Below are 12,279 nucleotides of genomic sequence, written 5' to 3' on the forward strand. Positions count from 1 at the left end.
GAAAGACAAGACTGACAGATTGGAAAAAACAAACCCCCAGAGTGATTGGATGATTGGGTTGACGATGGCAATGACGATGATGACAATGATGAATGACAATGACAATGCAAATGCAAAAAAATTGAATATTTTCTAAGAGAGGTGAAATGAGAGTTGTCCCTCCTTGGCAGCGATGGCCAGCTTGGATCTCATCACCTCCACACTGGAATAGTCTGGCAGTTTAAGATAGTTGACACAAGTCATCACAGAGGGGAGGTAATTGTCAAGCTTGTCAGATCCTTCCGGTTGCTTTCGGACAATGGTCAGGGGCGGATTCAAACTGCGGAAACCTGTGATGGAGTTGATGGAAAAATAGGTTAGTTTTGGTTTTACTATATCAACGGTATTTGCAATTCGTTTACATCATGTTCATGTCAAAGACAAAGGGAAGATTCTCCATAATACAAGGAAAATTTCTGCCCTTCATGCAGCATCATTAGATGTTCAGAGCTGCCTACTTTAAATTGTAAAAATTCGTAGTTTCCAAGGGGGGAAAAAAGAAAAAAAGTCTCTTTAAATAGCTTTAGAAATAAATAATTTTACCCTCAGCATGATCCAAAAATGCTCCTAAGTTTTGAATATAGGTCCTGAGGAACTAAACTTTCATTTTCAACAAAATTTATTGAGTCAAAGAGAAGAAGGCAGTTCTGTAGCTGGAGCCATAAATTCGTATTTCTACAAATTTTTCGTAGTACTAGGCAGGTCTGGATGTTGTCTCCTTGGCATTCCAAGAAGGAATACAGATAAATAATCCCATCAAACAAGTGTTTGATGTCAACAGGAATCACCCGTGTTGTCACAGTGATTGGTTAATAATTTTGCCCCGGAAAAAAAAAAAAATTGGATCAAATATACATTTTAGAGCACAAATACATGGGCCAAGCTGTCGACATTAACATTTTAACCATAAGCCCTCAGGAAAGGTATTTTGTTCACAGCTTAATCTGCCTACCCTACAGTGTTTGGGTAGCTGGGTCTGTAAGGTCTGGAGGAAAGCGCTTCGTACTACAGTAGCTTCTAGGATAATAAGCGACTTTTACAGCCTGTTTAACACCACAGAAACTCGGATTAACTCCAGTTATAAATAAATAAAATATAATTCCCATTAATCATCACCAAGGGTTTATTCCAAGGGAAAACTGGAATAACCCTGACGTCGTCCGCAGTGCACCACCGCAAATTGAGTAGGGTGAGTTAACTTGCTCAAGGCCACTCGGCAGGGCCAAGAGTTGGATCTCAGTATTCTCTCGATCCTCAGCAAAAACCATAATGCAGAGCCATGCTGCACACAATTATACACTACTCGATTATAAACTAAACTAAGAGCTTTTAAATAGTGCAATATCCACTAAATGTCCTCAAAGCGCTTTACAAAGGGTCCCTGACCACCAGCAATATGTAACATGTAGAACGAGACGCAGCCTGTTAAGTGATAAAACAATTTTTCTGACAGAGACAACTCTGATAACGGCCAGGTTCACCCGAGTACGGTGAGAGAATGTGAGTAAATAGTCTTTTCCAAGGACTCAACTATGCAACGAGTGAGGCTCGAATCCAGGACCTTCAGATCCGAAGGCGAGTTTCATACCACAAGACCACATATAGTTTTATTGTCATGTGTAAAATCCCAAAATGTCACATTTCTAATAATTTTATCACTAAATTAGGGGTTCCGACGGCTCGGTTGGTAAAGAACTCACTTCACATGCAAAGGGACTAGGATCGATCCCAAGTTGAGATTTTTGTTTGTTTGAATCTTCACGGTCCACCCAGCAGTGATTGGGTAGCTTTTTGATAGACTCGTAGTGTCCTATCCAAAGGGTTAAAGCAATTGCTATTGTCCGTTTCCCGCTATAGAAACCCGGAATAAACTACAGCTCCAAGGGGCCTAATGAAGGACTACTAATATGTAACAGTGAATGACAAAATCAGTCGGATGTAGCTTTTTGGTAGACTTGTAGTGTCCTATCCAAAAAGCAATTGCTATTGTCCGTTTCCCGCTATAGAAACCCGGAATAAACTACAGCTCCAAGGGGCCTAATGGATCTGAAGGACTACTAATATGTAACAGTGAATGACAAAATCAGTCGGATGGTGAAAAGGTTTGAACTGAAATCTTGCCAAGTTTAGTTGGAAGGTCAATTTTTATCAAAAATGAATTCTTGTCATAAATGATTAAATCAACCCTTTTTTTTACATCTTCGAGAAATATCAAAGCTTAATTTCACTTCTAAATATTCTTTATAGCTAATCAAGTTAAAAAAGTATGAAATTTGAGAAAAGTTGCTGGATACCTTTCCCATACATATGACCACAACTTCATGAAAAAAATCACCCGGTTTACTTCAAATAAAGTTTAAAATGCTCTGGGGAGCATATTCTTTCAGAAAATGAAAAAAAAATGCAAATCCAAAATTTTCACCCCCCCCCCCCCCCCCCCCCCCCCCCCCCCCCACTGATTATGTCATGTACTGACACATATAGTAAGTATTCTAATTCGTCACCTCCAACGGGAAGCCTGGGAGAGCCCGTGACAAACTGTAAAAAGTCTCGCTGTTCCTGGACGTGGTAGCTGCTGAGGATTTCAAACAGAAACTTGACAGCCTGAGAATCATGAGTATATCCGTGGTCCGGACGACAACAATCCGTCAACATCCGTGTGTCCCACGACTCCGATTGGTTGCCACAGAATAACTGGTCCAGCTGGTAAAGAGAGAGGAAAAGGGGTTGATACATTTTGATTCCAATAACGTTCATCATTAAAAATAACAATAATAATAATAATTATAATAATAATAATAATAATAATATAAATAAAAATGATGCTAGTGATGATGATGATGATGATAATGATAAAAATAATAATAACAACAACAACAACAACAACAACAACAACAACAACAACAACAACAACAACAACAACAACAACAACAATAATAATAATAATAATAATAATAATAATAATAATAATAATAATAATAATAATAATAATAACAAAAATAATCTGTCCCTCTAGGAAAATACCACGGCATCCACATATTTGTGGATGACCGGAATGCATTGTAGAATTAATTTATGTACTCACTCAAAATTGAAAACACAATATTATAACATTACTCAAATACTACTATTTTTTGTTGGATTTTTATCTGAATGTATACGAGTAATCCTGCCACCCAAAATTACTTCCTTTATCCATTTTGACAACCATTTCATTTGCGCTAGTTACCGAATTCCCTTCTCTGTTTGTTTTCCAGTTCTATATCAATTGTAGAAAAACTGCCCATGCTGTTTGCAGTAGCCAGAAAATATATGAGGCTTTGCCATAAGTTCGTTTTTTGTGACATTCCCCACAAAAATACTCCTTTAAAAATTTGGAAAAACTAAGAAATAAATTCGTTTCCATCTGTTAAATAATGTAAAATAAACCCAAAACAGGCAATCTAGCTCCAATAAAATAGCAGAGTTTATAAAGGTTAAAAAGAAGAAGTGTTGACCTTCAACTTTGCTTGTCTGGTTTGTTTTTTAAGGGTTTTATGGCGCTTGCAACATATTTAGGTCATATCAGGAAGAAGATTGATAGTAAAAGACATTCTAGATGTATAATTAAAAGGACTTGAGGTAAAAGTAAGACAATGGGGAATGGTTCAAATAGGGAAAAGATGAAGATTCCAAGAGCACATTATCAGTGTATTTAGTTTGAGTTCACCTCATAGTCTCACACAGAAACCAGCACAAGATCCCACTTAGAGAAATACACTCAAACGTTTACAAATCGTATGTTAAAAATGAAAAAAATAAGTGCACAACAGAGAGATGATTTACAGGAAAAAAAATATCATCTCTCAAAACTATAACTATACATTCGACTGTTTCCCTTCCAGCCAAGGACAGGACAAAACTAAGTAATCTCATTCCAAGACAAAGACAGAAAGCAATTGGAAAACAGACACAGGGGGGGATAGTAGACACCGCAAGGACCTCCCTGCCCACTATGGAAGGTCGGGAAACCCTCAACTTTAGTTCACTTCAAAAGGCATTACAGCCAGGGCCTGGGCAAAATCAAGTTGTCTCTTTTCAGGGTGAGGAAAGAAAGCCAGATGGAAAGGGGCAATAGATGTTGAGCAATAGAAGACCCTACCTGCAGCCCCAAAATGAAATTGTATCGATCCATGATGATGAATGATGACAGGTGTTTTTGTACTAACCTCATCAGGGTAGAAGCACTGGAGTGTGGACAGGGGGAACAGAGATTCAAATCCATCTCGGAACGCTTCAAATTGGCGACTCACACCTTCCACCAGCGTCCAATGGATGACCAACTGTAAAAAAAAAAAATTTAAAAAAGAGAGAAAATGATTATTAAGATGCTGACTTTTTGCCAGACGGACATAGTTGATGACGAAAAAATGCAATCTTGTCAAAAGTCTTAAAAACCAGTTAACTGCCGTCCTATGGAAAAATTTAAGGACGATTTTTCTGGTCAAATATTTTTAAATACAAGTTTTCCAGAGTACAGCAGTTAACTGGTTAAAGACTGTTTTTTTTTTGGAGGGGGATCATTTCAATCAATTGATTTATGAAGCAAAAACTTTCTGGCCAAAATGCACAAGAATCTCCTGTCAATATTTCAGCAGGGGGGGGGGTTTAAGAAAAGAGAAAAGAAAAGAAAAGAAAAAAAATTTTTATGGTCAATATCAAGTAAATATTCAGATTCACCGGCCTCAGAGGTGTTTTGACATGCTATGCAATTCAGTAAAATACTCACCTGTTCTGACTGCCAGATCAAACATACAGACTATGAGTAACCTTTAACATTTGTAGTCTGTTAGAGGGATTTTAATGATAACTAATCAAGGAAACTGTCTAATTAACAATAAATTGCTTAGTGACGCAAATTTCATTCATTCTTTACTATAACAGACATTTTAATGAATACTTACGAAAACATGAAAATAGAAAGGCTTTGGGGTTGAAACAGAAATGTTTCCACCCCGAATCCTCTCCAGTTTCACCTTTTCCTTGAAATTTTTTACAATCCCAGGCTTCTGGCAGCCCTCACAGGTCTCCTACCCCCCCTCCCCGCTTGTTTTCATGTGAATCAGTCAAAGCCCGTACCTGTAGATATTCGTCTAGGTTATGCTGAGTGACTTGGATATCACCTCCACCCTTACACAGCTCTATGTTTGGGTAGCCTGGTAAGATGAAGTAAAGGTCAAGGTCTTCCAGGGAACAGCCGTCCAAAGTCAGTCTGGAGATGGCTTGACGCTTGCCTTCCTCTGTCTGGATAAACAATGGAACCAAGACAAAACATTCTATAATCTTCAAGGCAATAAAACAAAAAAAAAAAAACATTAAAAAAATCTTGAACAATAGTGGCACTACATTTCTTTAAAACCATATCTTTTACGTTAGCTTAAAAAAAAGAAGAAAAAAAAGAAAAAAGAATTGAGCTTTTCTGTCGTCTTAAGAGAAAGAGTCGCATATTGGTAACAATAGATTTTACAGGAGAGCCAAAAAACCCATTTGCTTATATCTTTTAATCTGTCAAGTCGTATATCTTATTTTTGTAATTAAAAACATTTATTTATTGACTTAGAATCACAAAATCCAGATAGGAAAATGCAAATTCGGCTCAAGAATATGACAATGTCAATAACTCAATTTGACCCAATTACCGATTTGTCTTATGACGGCAGTAAAGCAAAATCAATTGAACATGCCAATAGCAATGTTTAGGATGAAACATGATGCCTGTAAGGTGCTATTGCAATTTTTCTTTTTCTTTTTTTTGTTTGCACCAGAGACACAAGTAGTGCTACCCAGCCAGTTACTCATTTTACACCTCAGTAAAAGAGCCCTCTTGTGCCGCCCATAGTAGGGTTCAAATTAGGGACCTATGTGACAGAAAACCAAGTGTCATACCACATTTTCTCTGGCGATTCTATAGAGTCCCAAAGAGAGCTTCAGATTGTTAACTCATTTTCTATCAGATGCGGATGTGACTTAGGACGTTATGAAAGTCAGCTACTCATTTATTCCCTTCAATAAAATGTAGAAACTTATCCTCAGTTTCACGTTTTATTTGTTTTGTTTTTAACTCACTTTTTAACTCCTAGAGATTTTTGCTACTTTTCAAAATTGGAAAAAAAAAAGTATTAAAAATGAGCATGTACATAGATAGTTTTATTCAACTATCATTAACATGTAAAAACTAAAAACATTAACTTTGATACTACGCCTATAATTTGTCTCAGAAAACTGTAATAAATAGACATGGGGTAAAAGTAACCCCGGGTATACTAAGGATATAGTCGGTGTTAGGGTTGAGTGAGTTAAGGGTTTTAAAGCGCTTACAACACATTTAGGTTATATCAGCACCAGCAAAAAGAGAGAAAATGAGATTGAATTACAATTAAAGCATCAAAGAAAAAGTAAGACAAAGGGGAAATGATTCAAATGGGGAACAGATGTAGATTCCAAGAGCACACAGTCAATGTATTTAGATTGAGATCATGTTAAAGTCTTACCCAGACCCCAGCTCAGGATCCCACTAAGAGGAGTACACTCAAATGTTTAATAAGATATGTTCAAAACAAAAAATATAACTATCGTTACATAACAGAGATATGATCTACAAGGAAAAAGATATCATCTCTTAAAACTAACACCAACTATACAGGGGAGGGGGGGGAGATAAATACCAATGACTTGTCTGCTAGAATCTGTTTCTTCATGTGGCTGATATTCTCCAGTTGTTGGAATGACCTGGCAAGGACACGGTCCACCTGGTACAGGTCACTAGAGGTCAGCGAGTTTTCCATTCCCAGCATCCACTTGTAAAACACCTGACTCAGCGGAAGGTCAATCTGAAACGAACCAAGACCAAGATGAGGACTGTCAGACTTGTCTATATCAGTCACCAATAATATTATCACAACTCCTAAGAAAGGCTCTGAAAAGAACTTTTAATATATAATTGTCCAAGATATATGGAATACCTTGCTGCCTCATTAAAGATCAATATGTTCAGAATCTGCTTTTAAACAAAATCTTTAAAAATGCTTTTATGGAAATGCAGTTTCGAATGTCCATAAATACTTTTTATTATATTTATTTGAATATACTTTTAAATATAAATTCGTTTTGGATGTAATCTATGACTGATGTAATGTGTGCGCTTTGAGCTGTATCATGGGAAAAGTACGATATAAATAAATTTCAATATAAAACTATGACCGAATAATCAGAATTTTAAATAATCCATTTAGTGGATATTGCACATTGTAAAAGCTCAAGTTTTATAAAAAATGATAGGTCTCCTTACATATGATGAAATCAACAAAGTTCTACAACTAACTACTCACCATTCTGGAGTCCATCAACGCCTTTGCCATGAATTTACCCAAAAACTTAAACTTGGCCTTCACTTTGTTGACATGGGTGGCCTTACAGCCTCGATTCAACGGAGCTGGGAAGAGCCCACACGGAGACTGAGTGTAGCTGGTCTTCAGGTTTGGATCCGACGGACTAGTGGCCGTGATCGAGTCGCCCCGCCACAACTCCAGATCACTGCGCTGTAACTCTTTAGAGACTAGAGCATAAAATTCCAAGGTGGGGCCCAGACCTGTGCCGACCTAATAAAAAAATAATAGGGGAATGTGTCAATAGGAGATGTGGGTGGGGAAAGGAGAGGGAAAAAAAAAAAAAACCCTCAAAAAAACCCAAACTTAAGAAATTTTACAAGTAAATTTTAATGAATCAAAACGAATCCTTTACATAATAGTTACAATAAACTTGAACATATACAAATTAATATAACAGCTTCAAAAAAGGAACAAATTACTATCTAGGAATGTTTTCGATTCAAAACACTTCATCAGCCAATAACAAAAACAGTAAAATTGATTAACGTCAACGTTTTTTTCTGGTTTTGTTATTGACTAAAGAATGGCTTTGAGCCTGAGAGATTTTGTTACTTTTTGAATCTGTTCTAGTCATTTTTGTAAATTATTTTTTACAGTCCACAGCTGCTAGCAGCTTAGTATTCCCTTTTATTCAGCCCCGCTCCCACCCACAAAAGCCAACAAGCCTCTCACTCCAATTCCTTACCTCATGTTCATAATGTATCTCCAGCATAGTCCTGGCACTAGTAGAACTACTCATATCTTCTATCACTTTCTCTGCCTGCTTCAGGATGTCTTTACGACTCACTTCTCTCTGGAAATAGAAAAAAATAATATAAAAAATGTAAATACACCATTTTGTTTCAGAAATCAGTAAACATATCTCCAGACCAAGGAGAGGACATGCATAAAAAAGGAATGACATTGACGTTACTTAGCTCTCTGTTATTCTTTTAAGACAGCCATTTTTGTGATAAGTTCTCACTAAATCATATCCATCAGACTATAACGGTTACACATAGTTTTGTGTGTTGGTACGTTATTTTGGGCTGAGAAATGTTGTGAGTAATTTAGCTAAATGCATAACATCAATCGAATGACGATATCCAAATCAAGATCAAACACCATACCTGCTTACTTGAAAATTTCAAAATCAGTAGCCGACACAAAATTCATCAGTAATAAATGGTACAATTTTCGTAATACTCCACCAACCAACAACAAAATACTGCGTAAACTTTTCTATACGTTAAATAAATGTTGTTGTTGACCTCCACCATTGCGAGTTAGCAATCAACTAAGCTATCATGGGCGTGAACTGAGCAGTAGCCTTTATATCTTTAAAGAAACATTTTTTCTTTCTTGTATAACTGCGGACCTTAGAAGAAAAAAGAGCTTTTTCTCTAACATCTAACATTACGACCAAATTGCTGTGAAATAAAAATCTGTAATATTTCTTCCATTGCCGTATGCCCGACGAAATTGTTACCTATTTTCCGTAACAATTATGGACAATCCGTAAAAGTATGCAGGTATCAAACAGCCACCGCCATTCCTTCTACTAAACTATGGTTGTTTTAAGAGTTTGATAAAGCCATTAATGCGTTTATTAGAAAAAAAACCCCAAAAAATACTTGAGCATTTTTTTAGTGCAATATCCACTAAATGTGCTCAAAGCGCTTCACAAGGGGTACCCAGCAAACAGAAACACTTAACATGTGGGACAAGACATGACACTTGTTAGGTGACATTAATTTTTTAGGATGAGACAACTCTGTTAATGGTCAGATGCTCATTTAACACCTGAGACAGTTTTATCCAAAGACTCAAATTACAAGACACTGGGCTACCCACTACCATAAAAAGGTCTCTTTAAAATTGTTTATCTAATTGCCTACTCACCCGCTTCCTGTCAAGTCTGGGACCAACGCGTTCACTGTCATGTGAGGAACTCTCCCCGGCCTGGTCTTGCTGTAGGCGTAGTACAGCCCTGTCTCTGTCAAAGGTTGTGGCAAAGAACAGCATCTGTCTCGTGTCAAAGGGTAGGAGGAAAGGTCTGCAAACATAAAAAAATTTTAAAATACAAATATAGAATGAAATAATTCATTAGTCATACACTAATAAAACTAACAAGGATGTTCTTGAAGATGTGGAAAACGAAAAGCTGGCAGGAAGATGGGAACCGTTGCTTGCAGTGGTTAAAAGAAGGAAACTCTCATGGTTTTGAGACATGGTCAGACACAACTACTCGTGCAAGTGCGACTATGTGGTCTTGCGATATGACACTCGCCTTTGGATCAGAAGGTCCTGGGTTCGAGCCCCATTCGATGCATAGTTGAGTCCTTGGAAAAGGCTCTTTACTAACATTCTCTCACTGTACTCAGGTGTGAAATTACTACTCAGATGCGAAATTAGTACCTGGCCGTCAACAGCATTGTCTCTGTCAGAAAATTTTTTTAGTAACATCGCCTACCAGGCGTCATGTCTCGTTCTACATGTTATGTGTTGCTGTTGGTCAGGGACCCCTTGTAAAGCGCTTTGAGCATGTTTAGTGGATATTATACCATATAAAAGCTCAAAGCTCAAGCAAGTTATGTAGAGCTAGATAGAAGTCAATGGAAAAGAGGAAGACTAAGGAAAATAAATGTGGCTGGATAACATCAAGTCTTTTTAAAAAGGGTTTTTACAGTTATTGCAATACATTTAGGTCATATCAGCACGCGTAAAAAGGAAGAAAACGGGATAGTCAAAAAGTCTTAAAGGACCCAAACAAAAAAAAAGTAAGACCAAGGGGAATTTGTTAAAATAGATCACTCCATTCGGAGATGACTGGTCACACATCCTCTTGGGAAAAAAATCTAGAGAAAAGAAATAAAAAGGGATTTCAAAAATTCTTATGTTTTGTTATTAAGCCTTAAAAAAATACAACCCCCCCCCCCAAAAAAAAGAAAAAAGAACACAAAATAAAAACAAAAACCTCAAAGAGGGAAGAATAAGATGTGTGTGAGTGTGAATTTGTAGACTTACGCAGCTTGTCCAATCTCGGGTAACCAGCTGGGTAAATTGCCAGTCATAATGATGAGAGGGTCTTGTAACTGGCGATTGGTCTTGGCTGTCAGTTTGCTGCTAAGGAACTCGTACTGGGGCAGGATGGGGGACGGCACAAAGGAAATCTGAAACAATCACGATAATAATATTCAAATGTAAGTCAGGAATTTTATTTTCAGAAAACCATTCTGACTAGGAATAAAATTAAATAATTTTTGAGGTATAATATTTTCAATGTGGACACCGTCTTTCACTGTGGACGCCAAGTGAGGGCAGATTGAATGCTTGAAGGATTGAAACACTTAATCTTGGTCAATTTCTCAACCTTTTTTTGTTGTTGCTTTTTCTTCCGTTTTTGATACCATAGACTCTTGTGGCAAGTGTTGGTTACAGTGTAAAGATGTGAAAGAGTGACCAAGGGTCTGATTCATGGATCGAGACAATAATAGTCTCAGTGAGACTTCGTAGTCCAAGACTTGAGGAAGTCCGAGCCTACGAAAGGTATTCATAGAGTCAGACTTTGTACAGAGGTCAATCTATTTTTAACTGGGGGTTTCCCCAGGAAAGTATGACAAAACCTCATAGACTAGCGTCCTATCCAAAGGATAGCAACCGATTGTTTTGTCCATTTCACACTATAGAAACCGAGATAAACTCCGGCTCCATGGGCCTAATCGACCTAAAGGAATAAATCGTATGAACACCATAAAGTACTCACATCATACAAGGAGGCCCAGTGTCTGTTGAGGGCAGCCAAAACCCTGAGCAAGGCTATCGTCTCCAGAGATGAGTCCTGGACGGTGACTGAGGCAGGCAGTTTGTCTGTCAGGAAATTGTGGAGGATGGGCTGGGGGACGGGACTTGTAGCTCTCCAATCTGGATATAAATAAAATAATAAATTAGACATTTTCTCCTTCCAAAACCCAATGCAGAAAACATTTGTCAACTATACAGAGGAACGATTAGAGAAGACGTTAACATTCAACTACATGTCATTGCACCAAAGAGCACCAAACTTCTGAATTCGACACTATTATAATAAATTATCTTATAAAAATATGAATCAAACCGGATTTTCTGTGGGAGCTTTAGATAGGACTAGGATAAAGTTGATGAAACACAATTAACTATCTTATAAAAATATGAATCAAAAAATATTTTCTGTGAGATCTTTAGATAGTATAAAGTTGATGAAACACACTTAATAAACTATCTTAAAATATTCTGTGAGAGCTTTGGATATGCTTAAGTTGATTAAACACACTTAATAAACTATTCTATAAAAACATGAACCAAACCAGATTCTCTGCGATATCTTCAGATAGGATAAAGTTGATGGAACACTTTATAATTTATACATCACAGTCACCTTTTCATTCAGCAAAATCAGAACATCCAGACATACACAAACAGTTTAGTCCAAAACTGTAGGAATCCTTCAGAGCCATAGGGCCTATGGCTTCAGAGTTTATCCTGGCTTCCTATTGCTTGCTACCCTTTGGATAGGACACTAGCTAGTCTATCACAAAGTTATTCCCACCAGGTGTAACAGACACAGCTTTGGGGAGGGAGGGGGGGGGGGGGTTGTTACATGGAAGGCTGCTGTACTGATGAGTCACATTTTCATCATTCAGAGAAAATTAAAATTTGTCATTTATTTAGTGACTTAAACAATACCCTGAGTGTTTTCAAACACATTGCTTGAGTGTGTTAACTCATTTTCTATCTGGATGTGTTGCAAGTTACTTCCTCACATGTTAATTGATTTGATTCTATTTCATAGATA

The 12,279-nt window shown here is 37.2% G+C and overlaps 1 protein-coding gene across 4 annotated transcripts in view; it reads right to left on the minus strand.

Moving 5' to 3' along the window:
• The window catches only part of LOC144980692 (E3 ubiquitin-protein ligase TRIP12-like), a 77,754-nt gene continuing 65,475 nt past the window's right edge, over positions 1–12,279 (minus strand). For all 4 annotated transcript variants that reach the window (XM_078928375.1, XM_078928374.1, XM_078928373.1 and 1 more), the window contains exons 32-41: positions 11,212–11,369; positions 10,473–10,618; positions 9,348–9,501; positions 8,152–8,259; positions 7,407–7,676; positions 6,744–6,908; positions 5,158–5,322; positions 4,248–4,361; positions 2,544–2,742; positions 1–329 (exon numbers count right to left, since the gene is read on the minus strand). In XM_078928375.1, the coding sequence (XP_078784501.1) occupies positions 133–329; positions 2,544–2,742; positions 4,248–4,361; positions 5,158–5,322; positions 6,744–6,908; positions 7,407–7,676; positions 8,152–8,259; positions 9,348–9,501; positions 10,473–10,618; positions 11,212–11,369 (1,676 nt within the window). In that variant the 3' untranslated portion in view covers positions 1–132. The remainder of the gene's footprint in view (positions 330–2,543; positions 2,743–4,247; positions 4,362–5,157; positions 5,323–6,743; positions 6,909–7,406; positions 7,677–8,151; positions 8,260–9,347; positions 9,502–10,472; positions 10,619–11,211; positions 11,370–12,279) is intronic.

Source organism: Berghia stephanieae, chromosome 10 (genome assembly GCF_034508935.2).
Source record: "Berghia stephanieae isolate SIO BIC M18660-M18661 chromosome 10, UCSD_Bste_1.3, whole genome shotgun sequence".
NCBI classification, from domain to species: Eukaryota; Metazoa; Mollusca; class Gastropoda; order Nudibranchia; family Aeolidiidae; genus Berghia; species Berghia stephanieae.